The 19,932-nt window shown below is 42.0% G+C and overlaps 2 protein-coding genes across 2 annotated transcripts; both read right to left on the reverse strand.

Annotated features, from left to right (window-relative positions):
• Positions 1-8,638, reverse strand: LOC124110301 (peptidase M20 domain-containing protein 2-like). Its single transcript, XM_046469548.2, has 6 exons — positions 7,205-8,638; positions 4,635-4,783; positions 3,821-3,963; positions 2,649-2,803; positions 1,762-2,011; positions 1-1,160 (listed from the first exon to the last, which is right to left on the reverse strand). Exons 1-6 carry the CDS (start codon positions 7,571-7,573, stop codon positions 1,027-1,029), a joined length of 1,200 nt encoding a protein of 399 aa, XP_046325504.1. The 5' UTR covers positions 7,574-8,638; the 3' UTR covers positions 1-1,026.
• Positions 8,639-9,897: 1,259 nt separating this feature from the next.
• On the reverse strand, positions 9,898-19,632 carry LOC124110303 (peptidase M20 domain-containing protein 2-like). Its single transcript, XM_046469551.2, has 6 exons — positions 19,088-19,632; positions 18,342-18,490; positions 17,213-17,355; positions 15,430-15,584; positions 12,422-12,668; positions 9,898-10,476 (listed from the first exon to the last, which is right to left on the reverse strand). The coding sequence occupies exons 1-6, from the start codon at positions 19,454-19,456 to the stop codon at positions 10,346-10,348; spliced, it is 1,194 nt and encodes a 397-aa protein (XP_046325507.2). The 5' UTR covers positions 19,457-19,632; the 3' UTR covers positions 9,898-10,345.
• Between the last annotated feature and the right edge of the window lie 300 nt (positions 19,633-19,932).

Here is a 19,932-nt window from a genome sequence, read left to right on the forward strand (position 1 = left end):
TTTATATAATGAAGTTATGTTGATGTTTTTTAATCCTTTAATCTGTGTTCATGGTTATTATACTTTCCACTGTCTTCTGAGGATCTGTTAATTTCTAAATTGACGGAATTCATCATGGCAATGTGATTTATTTCTACTATTATTATTTCTGTTTAGATATTGGATTTGATATATGAAGTACAGTCGAACCTTGTTATATCGAACTTGGATGTGTCGAACTCCCGGTTGTCTCAAAACTCGCCAGTATCCACATTCAGCATAAACGTCACCTGATTCCTCGAACTTTCTTCCCGGTTCGCCGAGTTCGACACAACGGGGTTTGACTGTATAGGAGAAATTATAGATATCGCTCGACACCAGAACATAAAACTTCACAATAACTGCAGTGTTGAATAACGTCCAATTCAGTGTAAGTAAATGTGCTGTTATCATGGTATGGGGAGCCTCCATGGGGATGTATATAGAACAAACAAGGATAACTATATATGTAGGCTTTGTTACAAACAATCATTTCACTCCAGTTCATATTCATGTAAATTACAGCACACATCATAGCACAATTCATCATAATTATGCAAGACCATCACGTTGTAGCCACGACTCGTTCTTCATTGGTTATATGAATACAACATGTAGGCTAGGTTGCTCTAGATACAACTCCTCGTCACCAATAAAGGGATTTTGTATGTTTTATTATTTGGCCGAGGGAGGCATTGAACATGAGCAATCAACGTTCATTTTAAACGTATTCATACGGATACATGTGTGTTGGTATTTACGGAAACGTAGCAGGGCCACGGTGAATATTTTTTGACTAAGTACCTCCAACGTAGGACTTACTATCTCCTACGTAGGACTTAGTATCGCCTACGTAGGACTTCCTATCTCCTACGTAAAAGATACCTAGTCCTACGTAGGAGATGCTAAGTGCTATCCATTGTGTCTACTTTGTCATCGTTTTTTACAGTGAACATGCTGTGACCACATTTTCTATTTGCTGCGATGGGTATTTCAGTTTGGAAATGCTTATTCACTTTGAAAATATTTGTTAAAATCTTCCTTGATCTTGGATAACATATCCGGTGATGTGAACACGTCAATGGCTGTCATGGCGAGAGCCTTTCCCATGTCCAGTGTGTTGCGCTGTGCTTCAGGCGAACCTTTGAAAAGATGAGTAGTTGTTCACCTATGTTTCAGCTTGAGGATTTTCCAATATGTATTGCATTAAAGTCCCTAAATATTTAGTCACAACAAAAAAGCGATGAATAGTGGAACGTCATGATGTACTTCAAGTAAATATACTGGGCCCAATCAAAGCGGATCGATCCATATGCTGTCACCTAGAGTGTGGCGACTAACAATTTATTATCTCTGTTGGAGTGAACAATCATTTGATCAATTCCTTAACCGTGTATGGCGTATTCCTTTGTTCCCAGTGATGGGTCGTAGCGATTCTTTCTCACGGATAAATAGCCAAAAATCCTACGTCATTGATATTGTGCTGTATTTGAAGAAACAACGATTTCCAGATATAGTTGTCAAAGTGAGTGCCAAAAAGAGGAATTTGATTTTTCACGTTATTTAATTAGGATCTGTCCAGGATTTGTGACAGCATAACAGTTTTTACGCCTGAACGCCATTTTCGCCTTCACGTGGCCGTCCTCTTCTCCACTGTTGAAGCTGTGTATATTGTGATCATGAACTTTATGTATTATGCATGAATTTTAAAAGAAAAACAGGTATAATTTCGTTATATCTCACCAGCAGCAGCTGTGAACTCCCTTGTGTGGTTGAGACAGCCCTCAACCCCGACGTCGTACATGGGGTGGATACTAGGTACGACGTAGGACACGTTTCCCATGTCTGTGGAACCCATAGCTGTTCCTGCCAGTTTTTCCTGCGGCGTGAACTCAACACCAAGACCCTCAGCATTATCGACAAAGGCATTGGCCAGCGTCTTGTTGGTAACAACGTTGGCGTAATTCCCTCGTGGATTATACTGGTACTCCGCCTGAATCAGATCACAAGTGTACATGGAACTACATGTGAATCAACAGTGCGCAAATAACATTTTCAGATTTTCTCCATATACTACACTGATTGGTTACCGTATTGATGTCAAGGAAAATATTTATTAGTTTCTGACTGTTACGGACCCTGCATCCTGACATATACAGGCTGGACACCCTGTTAAAATACTGCCACATGCTGATAAGAGACTGTTAACATGTTGCTGGAAACCTGTCCTACTCATCAGACCCTGTTGACACCCTACCAGATACTCATCAGAGATTATGTTCGGATTCTGACAGTCTTTGGACTCCCGGTTAACACACTACCAGATACTCATCCCAGGCCCTGTTTACATGCTGCCAGATACTTATCACATTCTCTCTTAACACCCCACTACATACTCACAAGACGCCCTGTTAACATGCTTCCAGATATACAGACTCTCTTAACATCCTCATACATACTCACAAGACGCCCTGTTAATTATAACATGCTTCCAGATACTGGCCTGCCACCCTGTTAACATTTTCAACAACACCGACTGGACAATCTCTACACACTCTGCCAGAGGCTCACATTTAACAATGTTGACATCTTGTAAGCTACACCTTGTTAAGGTCATGGCATATACTGACCGTGCACCCTGTGGCTGAAGCAGCAGCCTCTATACACTTGGACACTTTCTCCTTCAGAACGTTCAGCTCAGCGTCAGTGGGTGCCCTCAAGATGTACTCCAGTTGCGTCAACTCAGGTATGATGTTGGGCTTGGCCCCGCCATTATTGATGATTCCTTAACCAACGTTAGATGTCAGTTCACAGATCAGAGCATAATGAATATTACAAAGACATACGTTTGTGGCCCTTCGTCAAAGATTGGGTAATTTATTATAGATAGGTGGGCTGGTAGGATTGGTCTCAGGATGAGTGAGTGAGTGAGTTTGGTTTTATGCCGCTTTTAGCAATATACCGGAAATATCAAGACGGGGGACACCAGAAATGGGCTTCACGCATTGTACCCGTGTCGGGAATCGAACCTTGGTCCTCGGCGTGACGAGCGAACGCTTTAACCTTCAGGCACCCTATTTTATGTAACACCCCCCGCCATCCAACCCCCCCTCTCCCCAAATGCATGGCACATTTCTTCTGGACCCATAGACACACTGCTCTGAACATACAATAAGTATATATACAATGCTATGCCTGTATTCATATGTTAACATATTCAGAATTGGTTGCAGAATTGGTTGGGACTCATCCAGCTATGTACATTAGGAATAGTTTATATCACGGCTTGTCAGATTGATTTGAGAAGAATGACCGAAGTGACACATTTGTATGTTTGAAAGGTTTATCACATTGGCAATTCACTTTAGCCTCATTCCGATAGGTTCTTATGTCCAGAACTGACGACCGCCTCCGTGGTCTAGTGGTAGAGCGGAAGGTCCGGGATTCGATCCCCGGCCGCGTCATACCAAAAGACGTTAAAAGATGGTACTTGTTGTAACCCTGCCTGGCGCTCGGCATTAAGGGGCTACAACAAGGACTGGTCGGCTCAGAGTCAGTATACTGTGTCTGAGTGGGGTATTCATGTTAAACTGCGGCATGGTATCTCAGTGAGCTAGCACTATAAATCGGCGTCAGTCCGGACTAGTACAAGCAGCCACACACACACACACACGTGCATGCACGTCGCTATATAAGTGCAATAATCCTGGACGCGACGTTAAACCCATTTTCACCTCACCTCACCTCACCTCACCTCACCTCACCTCACCTCACCTCACCAGAACTGACTGAAACTACGTACCATGCACTCTCCAGTCAGGCTTCATCTGTTGTCTGAGGCAGGAGATGTTCTGGTAGCACAGGACGGCGGCGTCAAGAGCGTTGATGCCGTTCCAGGGAAATCCCGCAGCGTGAGATGCCTTGCCGTGGAACTTGATATTGCATCTAAACCATATACATATTCGATACACAGTATTTCACGTTTAAATCGTGTCTGCTTAATATGGTATGAAAGCCAAAGTGACGCAGGTAAAGATAGGATAGTGAACCGCTCTTTAAAATGCCGAATTACATTACATTATACATGCTATTATTTTGTGGAATTGATAATTTCAGCCCGAATTGATAATTGACACCACAAGCTCCCCAATTAAACACATTAAACTACAAATTATAAGAATCATTATGAGCGTTGAGTGAGTGAGTGAGTGAGTTGGGTTTAACGCCGCTTTTAACAGTATTCCAGTTATATAGCGACGTGTCAGCTTAATGTGGGAGGAAAGCCCGAAGTGATGCAGGTCTCAGACGTTTACCGATTCGGTGAAACCCACGAGCTAGGGTATGGTGCTGACAAACCTAGAAACATAATCGGGACCAACCGGGATTCGAACCCACGATCATAGGTTTCTGGCGTGCCCAAGGGACGCAACTCTGCACAGCGAATCGCGGCGCCTTAGACGACTGGGCCACCAGTGCCCCCTTATGAGCGATAATGGAGTAAAACGTCGCGTTCAAGACTTTACGCTCCCTGGGTAGACGCTTTGCAACTAGATCAAGGAGGCGGTCTTGCGATGATGGTAGAGTCATGATGTTGCTGCCGAAGTTGTATATCTTACCCTATTGCGGACAGGCAGTAAGGGAACGCTGTTGCCATAGGCGACGGGTGCGCCATCATCGCAATATCAACATCATCAAAGACTTTGGCGTTGATGAAATCAATTTTGCCACCTCCTCCCTCTTCTGCGGGAGTGCCGAGAACAGTTAGCTGAAACACAAGACAAATACACTCGTGCATACATTATTTTATCACCAAAAGGCTATTGGACTAACCATTTAGGTTAGTTATTGATATGCACAGTAACCACTAGCATTTATTTATTTATTTTATCTATACCCACTATAGGTGTCGGGAGTTTCATTGCTTTGACGTCACGCCGAAGACCCGGGTTCGATTCCTGACATGGCTACAATGTGTGAAGCCCATTTCTGGTGTCCCCCGCCGTGATATTGCTGGAATATTGCTAAAAGCGGCGTAAAGCCAAAACTCACTCATTGCTTTGATCCATTCACAACAAAGACATATACACTCGTGCATACAGTATCTTATCACCCCAAGGCTATTGGACTAACCATTTAGGTTACTTATTGATATGCACATTAACCACTAGCATTTATTTATTTATTTTATCTGCACATGTACCAACTATAGGTGTCGGGAGTTTCATTGCTTTGATCCATTCACAACAAAGGGTGTCAAAGATTCATTTAAATTGCCTAAAAAGTACCCGAGACCCAGCCCAAGTCATTCGATTCACTTCGCAGTATCAATTTGACACATTTCTCAGTGAAAGTTTACATACATGTACACGTTTAGCGAAATATGTCTTTTTATATGTTGTACATATACCTTGTGTATTTGACAATATGTCTATATATATTTGAGCCGAACTTATAATTATATAATATATGTTGTAGCAGGATCACGGGGTACATGTGGTTTTATGCGTCACGTATTAGGTTAGTGGTATAAAAACTAACGGGGAACGTTGATAGCCGATGGTACCCGATATGTTTTATTATGTCATTGTAAAAGAATTAAGACAAAATCAAAATTGATAAAAATCAGCTGTTCGATTGAGCTGAGGTGCTAAAATAGGTGACTTTCATTGACTCGGAAAAAACGTGCGGGGGCGGTGTATAAGTGATTTATCCTCCCGCTCAGAAAAGTATTTCCCTACTAGGCGGCATACAAATTAAATTTGGTAAGGTTATGTAAACTAATCAGATCTCATCACGCTGACATGAAGTTATGATAACTATGCCTATCCATAATCGGTGCGTGCTTATGTACAATGTAATAGCTATTAATTAATAAGTAAAAACATACAAAGAAACCACACACACACACACACACACACACACGCACGCACGTACGCACGCACGTACGCACGCACGCACGCACACACACACATGTATATACATACATCACACCAACAACGTTGGTTGATGCATGAACGCCGTTGCATAAGTGCAAACATCTCTATAACGTTAAGGAAGCACGGGTGGCCCAGTCGTCTAAGGCGCCGCGATTCGCTATGCAGAGTTGTGTCTCTTGGGCACGCCAGAAACCTATGATTGTGGGTTCGAATCCCGGTTCGCTCCGATTATGTTTCTAGGTTTGTCAGCACCATACCCGTGCTCGTGGGTTTCACCGAAGTGGTAAACGTCAGAGACCTGCATCACTTCGGGCTTTCCTCACACATTAAGCTGACACGCCGTGATATAACTGGAATAATGTTAAAAGCGGCGTTAAACCCAACTCACTCACTAACGTTAAACTCCGTGTCACATTACCTACATCTACACCGAGCCTTACATTTCGTAAGTGGTATGCATGATCGTTGATATAATCTATCAACCTTCAAGCTGCAAGGTATAGATATAACACCTTGACCTTGACCTGTCAAGGGTATCAGGAAATCCCACATCAGTCTAGGGTCAACGCATTCATCCTTAGTGATATATGTATCTCTTGCGTGAATTGTTTGTTTGATAACAGAAACGTGTACTGCTTTCCAATCAGCGCATTGCAATTGGGCGAATATGTGTTACCATTTTCATTGTTTCAGATAGTGTTCTACATCGTTATACAGTTCCCCACAGGGTAGCAAGATTATCTTCTTTATAAGGCATGTATAATATCTGGCCACCCTTACAATTTATGAGCAAAGAAATGTATGCACACTGCTTTCGTTCATAGATATTTGTACAGTCGATCCTTGTTGTGTCGAACTTGGTTGTCTCGACCTCATTTGGGAGTCCCATGTTTTGCAATTAAGCACATAATTCTACTAACGTCTCGGCCCCCAGATAACTCGATTTTTTTCACGTCCTAAGGAGTTTGACACAACGAGGTTGGATTGTATTTGTGAACATTCTGAAATAGTGACAATTATCTTATATATTATTATGTATCATGATCAGTGGGCATATATTTATTATATTATGTTAACATAATGTAAAACTAAATAAAATCGTGATATAATATCCACCCAATACACAATTAGTCATAGATATATAGTTAGCAGTGACTCAACGAAATCACTCAATGTCAGGTTCAGCTGTGTGATCACAGCTTTACATGGGAGGGAAGCCACACAGTGGTATTATACAAGTACAAACTGACCTTTCCTCCCGTTCCTGTAGCCTGTAACGCCGCCTTCACCCCAAGGCCCGCTGCCACGCCCACTTCAGCAATCAGGTTGTGGCCACAAGCGTGTCCGATCTCCGGCAGGGCATCATATTCACACAGTACGGCCACATGAGGACCTGTCCCATCTTGACCAAACACTGCCCTGAACCCTGTATCCAGTTTGTAATTCCTTTCAACCTCAAATCCATGTTTCTCAAGAAAATCGGTCAGTACCTTGTGAGCATTTATCTCCTCAAAATTAAGCTCAGGCTTTTCCCATATGGCATGACTGACTTTGTTCAATTCATCTGCATACCTGTCAATTTCTACGCAAGCTGCATCTTTCAGTGGTTTTGCCGTCATCTTGTATGACCAGTGCGCTGTTTGTTCTGAGTAACGTGGCGATCATAAGACTCCTGCTTAAAGTGACACGACTTTGTCGATTAGTATGCATCTGTACTGACCCCGCATACAACAAGGGCACCGTGACTTGCTTAAAATGATAGCCCTGACTCTGCATTTGAATGAGGTAATCATACAAGTCGACGCAGTTTAACATAAACACCCGATTCAAATTTTGAATGTCTGTTTTTACCGTTTACTGTGATAATTGACTGAAAGTTTAATAATCTTCTTATCATTTTTTGTTTGTTTTTCAAACCACTGGAATATTGCTGATATGGTTTAAGGCAACACTCACTCACTCACTCACTCACTCACTTACTCACTAATTAAAGGTGGCTATTACAATATTAATGGAGACGTCTACATTCTGAACCATTTGAGATGCTTCAAATGCCGAAAAATACGGCCATGGTGTCAATACTTGCACATTGTCTGTTACATGGGCTCAATGCAGTGAGAACTTTAAAAATTGCATCAACTGCACAGGAAATCACTCATGCTTCTCTAAAGAATGCCCTTTCTGGAAACATCAAATGGAGATCAATCAAATTAAATTCAGAGGGAATATTTAGTTTTGCTGATGCCAAAACACTTGTTTAACTCAAAAGGTAAAATACATCTCTAATAATGACCTGTGCATATTTAATGATCCCAACACTTACATAGAGCTATATCCTGCAATTGCACCTACTCTCGTCTCGTACCGATTCTTACCTACCCAATGAAATTGAATTGTCAGTCCACAATGACCTTTGTAGAAGTAACAATTTCCCAATTATCATTAAAGCAATAAATCCATGTGATATTCCACCTTCAACTAATTTACAAAGACTAAATGGCATTTTCTTTCGCATCAGCTATGTGTTGAAACTGGGAGATAATATCCCACGTGACAGAAGATTATGTTGTTTTTGTCATGCTGGGTATGTGGAGGACGAGTATCATTTGTTGTTAGTTTGCCCCGGTTATAAGTTATAGGTGGATCACTTCCAAAGGCAATATTGTGCAAATCCGACCGAACAAAAATTTCATATCATTATCTCTACAAATGATTGTAAATTAATTAAACGTCTAGCTGTATATATACTGAACCGCAAAAGAAACATTACCATGGGTAGATATATGAGAAACCTTATTTGTCCAAACAGTGTAAAACTATTTAAGACATATTAAAAATATGAGACTTGGCAAAACCTATCATCAAGGTTGAAAATAAAGTGTCAAATGTTCTTAAAGTGAAACACAGCACTAGTCTCTGAGAAAATGGCATCGCAAGTCAGTATCTCGTGTGTCCGCCACGTATCTCGTGTGTCCCGCCGTGCAACGTCGATACATGGAACGGATGAGGCGGTTGATGAAGGCCATAGGCACTTGAGCCCACATTCTGAGGAACACCTGACGCAGTTCAGCTGCAGTTGTCGGCCTTGGCCGGACGTCATTCAGCCATCTTTGAATATCGTCCCACATGTGCTTAATGGGATTTAAATCAGGACTGAGGGCAGGCTACTGCAAGATTCTGATGCCATCTGATGCCAGGAAGTCTCTTGCTGCTCAATCAATGTACCGAGCTGCTGTAACAACATTGCCTCTTCCTGGACCGATGTTCTGGAAGACCACCGAGCCGACCCTCTGTGCAAGATCAATTCCACCCCACACCATGATGCTCGGACCACTCCACCTAGTCTCTCTCAACAGCACAAGTATCCGAATAACGTTTCCCACGGCGTCGCCAGACTCTCTCTCTGCCATCAGCTGTTGAGATGCAGTAACGGTTCTTGTCTGAGAAGAGGACTCTTCTCCACTGCTGTTGGCGCCAATGCTAGTGCTGTGTTGCCCATTGAAGACGAAGACGACGATCCCGGCGATGACGTGGTGTCAGAACGGGTCCTCGGTGTGGCCTGTGACATTGGAGGTGTCAATCGTCGACGCACGGTGTATGCACTAATGTGTCGCTGTTGTGTCCCCATGGTCTGTCGACAAGTAATGGGGGAACGCATGTGCATTTGACTTGGCACGGAACTCACGTTCATCGGGTTACCATGGCCGTTGCCGTGATGCATTTTGGCGATCGCTTTTATTGTCATCTGCATGTTTTTTTTATCATCAAATTTAATTTTTTTCGGACAAGGTTATGTTAAATTTTAGAAACATTGACAAAAAATACCCAGATATTTAAATGACAACTTTTCATGCAATGTTACTCTGGGTGACGTTTCTTTTGCCGTTCAGTATACAATGCATATTGGTGTGTTAAGTAAAAACAAAAGTGACACATTAGAATGCACATTTGTACCTTTTATAACGACTTATAAGGATAGACTATCGACAAAATAAACGATATGCTATTTTAGATTTTAAGATGACACTAGCTGTTCATACATTCTGTGAACAAGGATTTCAATAGTTATGCCCTTTTGAACAGTAGCATCCGTCGTTAGTGACTGTTGATATCACACTGGAATAAATTGTACTTGCATTCAAGGTGACGATGACGCATTCGGGGGAAATCACTATTTGACAGATGTAAGCTAAAAGCACTTTTGGTACAGAACGGATTTGATGACAGCGACTCAAAACAAGTTAAAGAACGCCCACACTAAGAAGGGTGTGTGTTGCAATACCTACCGGCCATGACAGATTTACTGTAGTCATATGATAAAACTAGGGTGTTCTTTAACTTATTTTAAATAGTATATGGAACACACATACAACTGCAAAATAGTTCTTAAGCTAATAGTTCATATCCCTGCTAAAGTCCTCATAGATCTCTGCCTGGATATCTTGTGATGTGTAGACATCAACAGCAGTCATGGCCAGGGCCTTACCGATGTCCAACGTGTAGGGCTGTGCTTCAGGTGAACCTGGAAAAAATCATGTTCAACACATAGAAATGTCATTTCAGCGTCTGTTGATATGAAAGCAATGAACTGAAGCCGATTTTAGAAGGAAATCTACACAAAGAAATATCTAACGCAAGATAGGTTGCTGAAAGGTTCAGAGCTTAACCATGATGGACTGCGTTTATGGAGTTACAAGCCAATCACATTTTAACAAAATCCCCTCCGAGGTCCACACACTTCTGCTTATTATGCTGGAGTGACTGAATCGCACAAGTGTAGAAGGCTAGGTGGTGTAAGAAGTCCTCCTCAGCAGAGACGGCCTATGTGGTCTAGTGGCAGAGCGTTCGTCCCCCGGCTACGTCATACCAAAAGACTATAAAATATTGTACTTGCTGTTACCCTACCTTGCGCTCGGCATTAATGGGCTAAAACAAGGACTGGTAGGTTCAGAGTATCTGGCATGGTATCTCAGTGGGCAAGCACTATAACATCAGCATTAGTTCAGACTAGTACAAGGTGGCCACACTCATACACATGCCTGCACATCGCTATAAAAGTGCAATAATCTTGACGTTTAACCCCATTTCACCTCACCTCATCACATCAACAGCAGAATGACGGTATCATCTTTTGCATTATGAGTCCCAGGCAGATTGCACTTCAAGTATCGGAAGAGGTGGGCATATGGCGATTCCAAATCTGGCAAATACGGTTGATGTCCAATGAATTCAAGGCAACAGACGTTCGGAGGAGCAACACAGCATCAGTGAGTTGTCTTGGACGTTTAGCCTTCATATTGTCATGCAGTGCTCACACAGATTATCATAACTTTGGCCTTTAATAGTCTAACCTTTGAAGTAGTCCACCTGTAGAATTCCTTTAGAATCCCAGAAAACCAATGCCATCGTCTTGCCAGCTGATGGAACTATATTTGCCCTTTACAGAGTAGACGTTGGACTGTTTCCGCTGGTTTGACTGCTGTTTAATCTCTGGTTGATAGTGGTGAACCCAAGACTCATCTATAGTTACGAATATCTCAACAAAATCAGTCAGTAGCCTTGGAACCCAGCGTGCTTAAACCTTTAATATTCCCATTTCTTTCCTGAGAATGTTCTCCATTATCTCCTGTGAGATGACTTGTGGAGAGTAGTCAATCCTCCAAAATTATAAAATGCATTTTATCAACATTTTTATCAGTAGTGGCAGTTGAAGGTCTGCCTGATCGCGGCTCATTTTTGAGGCTCTAAGATCATCCTCCTCTAAGGTGGACACCATTTCCTCACGAGTGGCATTTGGAGATCGTCCTTCAGTTCGAGATACTTCATGACAACGTGGTAGCCAATTTTGCTCATAAGTCATCACCAAAGAGTACAAAGACACTTTGATAACTGAAGAAACGTGCTGCCCGGTTGTGTATTTGGTTCAAATGCAGCCTTTAAGCATGGACATTTACTAATGTGCTAAAAACACACTGTACGGGGGTAAGTAAGTGATGGAGTGAGTAAATATTTGCAGCGAGACACTGTTTGGGATATGCAGTACACCCTTCGTAGTTATGCTCATCATCTTACAGCCACATTTCTTATGTTTGAAATCAAAACCACTAGGCAATATTTATTTTATTATCCAATATCACTATGAAGCAATTAAATATGGCTAACCTGTTTTTCATTTATAAAACAAGTTAATGTCTGAGACCATTTGGGCTCATCATGGTGCAAGATATCATCAACATATCCCTTAAGAAATCACCCAAAATGTTCATGATCTTTAAATGCCAACAGTGTGGAGGCCATGCTGAATCTCTTTTGCTCAGTTTTAGTGATCTTTCGCCTGTTGGTTTACAATTGTGTCGAATTCTCTTCCTGACATCATATTTTAGAAGTTTGTCAGATCACAAGACTCATATAGTACTCTCAACAGTATTTTTTCGTCGTTGTGTTTGTTTATAATGATTTAATCTCACCAGCAGCCGCTGTGAACTCCCTTGTGTGGTTGAGACAGTCCTTAACCCCGACGTAGTAGATAGGGTGGATACTAGGTACGACGTAGGACACGTTTCCCATGTCTGTGGAACCTATGCACACACCTTTCAGCTTTTCCTGCTGGGTAAACTCAACTCCAATAACCTTAGCATTAGCAACAAAGGCATTGGCCAGAGTCCTGTTGGTTACAACGTTGGAGTATTCCTTTGGGTCGAACTCGTATTCAACCTGTGACATTCGAAACATGAACATCACTTTTCGACTTGATAACATAGGTAAGCATGTGTATGTATATGTTTTAATACTCTCTGCGTTCAGAGTAAGAGAAATCGTAGATTTTATCCAGTAAACATTTATTCCATTTAAGTAACGAAATACTACTACTCTTCACCTTTCCAATTATGTTTTAGACTCGCCACTCACTTTTTTTTATTTATGCATGCATGTAGATTAATGTGTTTAAGTATGATTAATAATATAAATAAGTTGGATACCGATTTTGTAAGCACAGACGATTGACCTCCCTCAGTTGTAACAGAGTTATTGATTTACGTGTATTCTGTAGGATGGCCACCCGGTTCATGATATTCACCTAGAAATTAATTAAGCACCCCACTGGTTGTCCGGGCCATAGCTGTACAACAACAAGGTATCATTGGCTTAAGGCCTGAGCTATAGTGGAGAATAACATGTCTTGTGTAAGATGAGACTCTTCACTAATGAAACAACAGAGAATGTTCAATATTTTCATTGCACTTATAACACAGTTGCGATAGTACTGTAATTGAGCAAAACTTGATAACCACGAAAAGTATGGATCTCGAAAGTTCCATGATCTGGTATGAGCGACCATTGCTGTACAAAAAAGTTAATTGTTATCTTACAAAAATCCTGAAAATTAGTAACAAGTGTAAACGCCCTGAGCCTTGATGACAGATTCAACCCATCCTGTTTCCTCTAGTGAGTCTTCTGATACGATCACGAGTTAACTGCTGCCACTCCCGATGCTATGCAGCCTCTAAAGCTGCACACATTCTATACTGGTGGGTCCATTGCCTGCAGCTAACGTCCAAAATGTCCTCAACATGTCAATAGCTTGGCAAAGTATCAATAGCATAAATGCAGTCACAGCAGTTAGCGTTGTCGCCACACAAACACAGGTCGAGTGGCAAGAGCATGACCGTCAAAATGTGGCACAACAACAGGATTCAGGATGTCCTGTGTGTGACTATCACCGATAAGATTGCCTCGTACTCGTGCCTTGTGCAGATTACAGTCCTGAGATATTACTCCCCACACCATGGCGGAGCCTCCAGCATACGGGACTGTTGATGCAATGTTCCTAGGGGAATAAGGAGTGTTTCTGTGTCTCCAAACCCGCATCCGCCCAACTGTGCCGTGCAGCAAGAATCTGCTTTCATCAGACCAATGGAACCGTCGCCAAGTATACAGATTCCCATGACATCGAGCCATACACTAAACTAGGGCTGGGACGGGTAACTCGGGTACCCGGGTCGGGTGGGTACTGAGTAGGACTGTAGGACCCACAGTACTACCCGGACCCGTGGTTAGTCACGTGATATATTGTTTAATGACAAACACTCTATACAGTACAGATCAGTGGTTACACAACAGGTCTCTAATGATTTCTGACAATGCACTCACTCTTTCTGACTTTTCATATGGTTGAATATAGATATAAATTAAGTCAACTTCAGTTTATGCATGATCAGATTGTTTAATACTTGTATCTAAATTCGTTTTGCCAAGGCTATGGTAAAAAAAATCCAACAGACATTTTATACCTTTCTCTTGAGACCTACAGTGGGTACCCGGGTAGGGTCGGATAGTATGGGGTTGGGTACCCGGGTAGTACATTTTGACTCGTCCCAGCCCTACATCAAACCAATCGGATCTAATGCGCAGTTAACAAGGGACGTCTGATGACCCTCCGCGACTTCAAAACAAATGATTGTATCCAGTTTTGGACAGTTCTGGTGAACAGATGACTGTTGGGAAGCCATTGTTCTTTCAGAGCTCTGTCTTCCCGTACAGTTGTCTTTCGGGGTGGCCCTGGTCGTGGACGGTCCTTTCCATCACGTGTCTGTTGGTGTTGTCTTACGAGTCTGCTGATGACAGCATGGTTATAGCCAAGTTGACGCCTCATGGCTCTATATCACATAACTGTGTCATGCATGCCATGTCCAACGGAGTACCCTGACAGCCTCCTGCGTGTCATGGTTACATGTGCTGACTAAACATTTGGATAACTGACACTTTATATACCCTTAATTGCATCATTATCTAAGTGCTTTTTCTGTAACTCGAGGGTATCGTACTAAGGTGTATATGTATCATCTGTTTTTTCTCTCAGAGCGACACAGTAAGTTATTGTCATGACTATACTAGAGATCGACAGCTATTCTATGAATGAGTATCATGAAAGTTGATTTTTTATAAACGGGTTTATCACTGTTCTTTATTTTGTCAGGAGGTATTTTATAAATGTCTAGGTGTAAAGATTTCCAACACTCTATTGTCTGTACATTGGATTAGGGAGTTACACTTCAGTAACGTGGGTAAATGCGTTGCATCGTAAACTAAGGGTTTCAAACGTTGGTCATAACATTAACCTCTAGTTTGTCTTGTCCGAATTGTTTACATGCCTTGAAAAAGATTGTTGATTGTGATTTTGCATGTTTACCACTCTAATTACACGAATCTTTCTCTGCAGACGCGTTTATGGATTCTACAAGACAATTACCATTAAAAATTTTACAAACTGAAATAAATTTCTACCTCATATATAGATTAAAAATTGTCAGACTTCTGCCCCACACTCACGATACTCTCTTTTTACCGGACATAAATCCTGTTTACATTTTGCAGATTAGACAGTAAACAATCAGTCAGATGTAAATATTAAATTATCTTAACATTTTGTGAGCTGCTGCCGATACACCCAGGAATGGTTCTTCTAGATACTGACCGTGCATCCTGTGGCCGAAGCAGCAGCCTCTATACACTTGGACACTTTCTCCTTCAGAACGTTCAGCTCTTTGTCTGTAGGTGTCCTCAGGGAGTATGCGAGTTCTGAGACCTCAGGAATGACGTTTGCCTTCACACCTCCTTTCTTTATGATTCCTGTACTCACAAATGATGTAGTTAAATGGACATTGCGTCGCAACAGGCGAAGGGGGTATTATGAATAAAATAGTAAAAAAAAATGTAGTTCGTCATTTCCATTGATTGGCCAGAGAACTATTCCCTGCAAAAAAATGAATCGTAAAAGTAGTAAAATCGTAAATATCTTAGTGTTGCCGACATCCATACTAAATTAATACCAAAAATGAATTGGTCGTTTTTGCATGGATTGGGATTAATTTGTGTGGAAAGAATGAGGTACTGCAGGAAATTGGTGAACAGATGGCGCCTGGCGCCGAAACACACCAACATGTCCTGCACGTGCAACATCACTTGTTTGGCTGTAAAAACGTGGGGTTTTCATTTTCATGCCATCAGTCCTACAGCGAGTGAACAACGAAAACATGCCACGACGACGGCAGCCCAACGCAACAACGCCATCTAAAGAGAGATATATTCATCGCTGCTTTCATGAGTATTTCAGTTATATCACAGTATGTCACTTTGGTGAGACCCAGAGGCACGGGATATTTACAACAATAACAGCAACTGAAAACAGGAGAATCATATTCAGATTTAGCAAGGTTTCCAACGTAGTACCAAGTACCACTACAAGACTCTGGAACCGTATCCGGTCGACCACGTATCACTCCCAGAGCACATGACAGATTCATACGGCTACGCCACTTACGTGAAAGAGCCACCAAAGGCAATGCCATGATTGCGTAGGATGTTTTGCCCAGACAGCAAAAGACTTTCCGCGATGAAGGTATTCCGTTAGGCGACCAGTTCGAGGTGTCATTTTGACGGACCTGCATCGTCGACTGCCACGTCAATGATGTCAAAGTTACAGATTATGCCCACAACTGCGATGGAGACAAGTTGTGTTTAGTACAAGTCACGTTGTATTCTTCGAGAACTCCCAAAGACAACGCCCGACCTCACACGGCAAGACTGACAATAGCCTTTTTCAGGAATCACAATATCCAGGTCCTGCTGTGGCCCACCAGGTCTCCAGATTTAAACCCAATCGAAAATGTATGGGATGCACTGAATCAACGACTGCGAGCACGTCAGCAACAACACAACCTCCGAGAGTTGGCAAAAACACAACAAGCAGACTGGGTGAACATTCCCCGGGCCACAATCAGAAATCTCATTGCTTCCAAGGAACGACAGTGCCAGTCAATCGTGGCCATACAAGATATTGAGAACAGATGACCTTCACCTTGAGAATCTACTCTTCCATGTGTGCCATATGGAACCTGGTCCAATTCAATGATATGTGTCTATTTTGAGCAATCGATTACCATATTTTGGTTATTTGAATTATTTAGTTTGTTGTTTAACGCCGCTCTCAGCAATATTCCAGCTATATGACGGCGGTCTGTAAAAAATCGAGTCTAGACCAGACACTCCAGTGATGAATATCATGAGCATCGATCGACGCAATTGGGTTCGATGACATGCATCAACCAAGTCAGCGAGCCTGACCATCCGATCCCGTTAGTCGCCTTTTACAACAAGCATAGTCACCTTTTACGGCAAGCATGGGTGAATGATTATATACATACAAGTATCACTTGTGTGGTTTTTTTTTGCAAGGGTTACTTGTCAACCACCTTTACCATGCACTCTCCAGTCAGGTCTCATCTGTTGTCTGAGGCAGGAGATGTTCTGGTAGCACAAAACGGCGGCGTCAAGAGCGTTGATGCCGTTCCAGGGAAATCCCGCAGCGTGAGACGACTTGCCATGGAACTTGATGGTGCAGCTGTTGAAACAAAGATCCTATGCTACTCAAAAACGTTCAGGGCCACCAGATTCTTTTATGTGACTATAGTTGATCTGTCATACCAAGAGAGCATAACAATAGTAATATGAAAGATATATGTTATGAGTAGTATATTTTACCTGGTAAAATGTTTGTGGAAGAAATATTAGTATGAATGACATGGATCAAGATATGAACAGCCACATATACAATTTATGCCATTTCGTGTCATTTTGAGTGTGGCGACATCATAATGATAAAGGGGCACTGGTGGCCCAGTCGTCTACGGCGCCGCGATTCGCTGTGCAAAGTTGCATCCCTTGGGCACGCCAGAAACCTATGATTGTGGGTTCGAATCCCGGTTCGACCCGATTATGTTTCTAGGTTTGTCAGCACCATACCCGTGCTCGTGGGTTTCACCTAAGTGGAAAACGTCTGAGACCTGCATCACTTCGGGCTTTCCTCCCACATTAAGCTGACACGCCGCGATACAACTGGAATACTGTTAAACGCGGCGTTACATCCAACTCACTCACTCACTCATAATGATAAATAAAGTCAATTGATCACCTGAAAAAACACTGGAACATATGAAACAAGTTAAAATTGGAATTGCATCGGACATCATTGTTGTCACTGATGTGCCAAATTTGGAAATGTCCTCCACATGTCTACCTTGATACGTTTTGAAAGCTTTACTTTCGAGGCCTTGATTATTGTAACCTTGATCAAACAACTTCTGAGCAAGAGTTGTAAGACACTCTTTGAAATCTTCGAATTGAAGGAATGCTCGATTGTACCTCAAAAGTTGTGAAATGTAGACACCAAGTGCTGGAGCTGCTGGACATAAAGGGAAAGTGGACTGAAACATGACAATTGTCAAGATATGAACAGCCACGTACACAGTTTTATGTCAAGTGTCATTTTAACTACAGTGTAATCATAATGATTAATGATAGATTATATCAATAGTGTATATATCTTACCTTACGACGGCCAGAAACAAAGGACATGCGGTTACATATGGCGAAGGATGCGCCATCATCGCAACATCAACATCGTTAAAGACGTTAGCGTTGATGAGATCGAGTTTACCACCACCATCCTCTTCAGCTGGAGTGCCCAGAACAGTTAACTTAAAGAAATGGACATTTCGCAATTTAGCAGGTCCAATCAGAAGCATTTCATTTAAACTGTCTGCTTTGAATATTATCTCAGTTTCTAGTGTGTCAGGCGCGTCCGCTTGGCGAGGGAGGAAAACTCAAGGTAATGAAAGTCTTAGACGTTTAAAATTTGGAGAAACCCACTTACACCGACATACTGCAAAGTGATGGAAGTCTCATGATCAGACGTTTGAATCATGTATCTTATTCAGGACAGATTGTGGAATCGAACCCACGATCATTGAAGGCGAGGGGAGGAAGGGCTGCTATTGTAAGGAAAAAAGAAATTGTCCCAGAAAACGCTTGAAAAATGCTTAATGACCTTTAGGAAAAAATTGCTTGGCACACAAAAACATACATTGTTGCAAAATGTTTTTACCGAATAATATTAAGACTCATGGTGTTAATTAAAACAATATCTGGTTTTGCAGATGTCAGATCACGTCTCCATACAAGCCACAATATCTCGAACATGACGCTACACCTCATTTAACCTCCCATTTCTACAACAAATGATACCACACATGATTCCCTGAGAGTCAACACTGCGTGATATCAGTACAACTGACCTTCCCTCCCTTTCCTGTAGCCTGTAGTGCCGCCTTCACTCCAAGACCCGCTGCCACGCCCACTTCAGCTATCAAGTTGTGACCACAAGCGTGTCCGATCTCTGGCAGGGCATCATATTCACACAGTACGGCCACATGAGGACCTATTCCATCTTGACCAAACACTGCCCTGAACGCTGTATTCAATTTGTAATTCCTCTCAACCTTAAATCCATGCTTCTCAAGAAAATCAGTCAGTACTTGGTGAGCATTTATCTCCTCATAATAAAGTTCAGGTTTTTCCCATATGGTCTGACTGATTTCATTAAGGTCAGCCGCATACCGGTCTATTTCCATACATGCTGCATCCTTCATTGTTGTTGCCGCCATCCTGCGTGCAACAGCGTTGTGTTAGTAAAAGCAAAAACTCGATGGGACCTTAATCAGAAAACGAGTGTCATGCTCATCACACTGATATTCATACAGTTCACGTCGTATTCCTATTAACTGCAATGTCTCAGTGACTCGAGGTGAAAATAGACTTTCGAACTTATGTATATTTGATGACCGTGATAAACTGGGGCACAACAACGATAGCGAGAGATGAGGTCGAAGTTCGTTAACAGGATATCATTGGCCTGTCGTTAAAGTTATATGTTCATGGGTATACTCTACATAAATCCTTTTAAAGCAACACTTACCTGAAGAACATTTTTTGTGTACTATTAATCCTCGGCGATCTGTTAAAGTTTCAATGTATCTACGCTAGTGATAGGAGAAAAAATTATATTGGAAACGAAACGTTATTGATTTTGGCATGAGAAATAAGCTGCTGAAAAATTCAACTTTATCAATGAATATAACTG

This window comes from Haliotis rufescens, unplaced genomic scaffold, assembly GCF_023055435.1.
Source record: "Haliotis rufescens isolate VD_foot unplaced genomic scaffold, xgHalRufe1.0.p SCAF_5, whole genome shotgun sequence".
NCBI classification, from domain to species: domain Eukaryota; kingdom Metazoa; phylum Mollusca; class Gastropoda; order Lepetellida; family Haliotidae; genus Haliotis; species Haliotis rufescens.

What these genes read in the sequence shown, in the direction of transcription:
- LOC124110301 (XM_046469548.2), bottom strand. Translation starts at nt 7,573, where the DNA reads ATGACGGCAAAACCACTGAAAGATGCAGCTTGCGTAGAAATTGACAGG. An exon ending in CTACAGGAACGGGAGGAAAG is followed by an intron (nt 4,784 to 7,204) that starts GTCAGTTTGTAC and finishes CTTGTGTTTCAG; the next exon opens with CTAACTGTTCTCGGCACTCC. An exon ending in TACTGCCTGTCCGCAATAGG is followed by an intron (nt 3,964 to 4,634) that starts GTAAGATATACA and finishes TATATGGTTTAG; the next exon opens with ATGCAATATCAAGTTCCACG.
- LOC124110303 (XM_046469551.2), bottom strand. Translation starts at nt 19,456, where the DNA reads ATGGCGGCAACAACAATGAAGGATGCAGCATGTATGGAAATAGACCGG. An exon ending in ACCTGACTGGAGAGTGCATG is followed by an intron (nt 15,585 to 17,212) that starts GTAAAGGTGGTT and finishes TTGTGAGTACAG; the next exon opens with GAATCATAAAGAAAGGAGGT. An exon ending in CTTCGGCCACAGGATGCACG is followed by an intron (nt 12,669 to 15,429) that starts GTCAGTATCTAG and finishes CGAATGTCACAG; the next exon opens with GTTGAATACGAGTTCGACCC.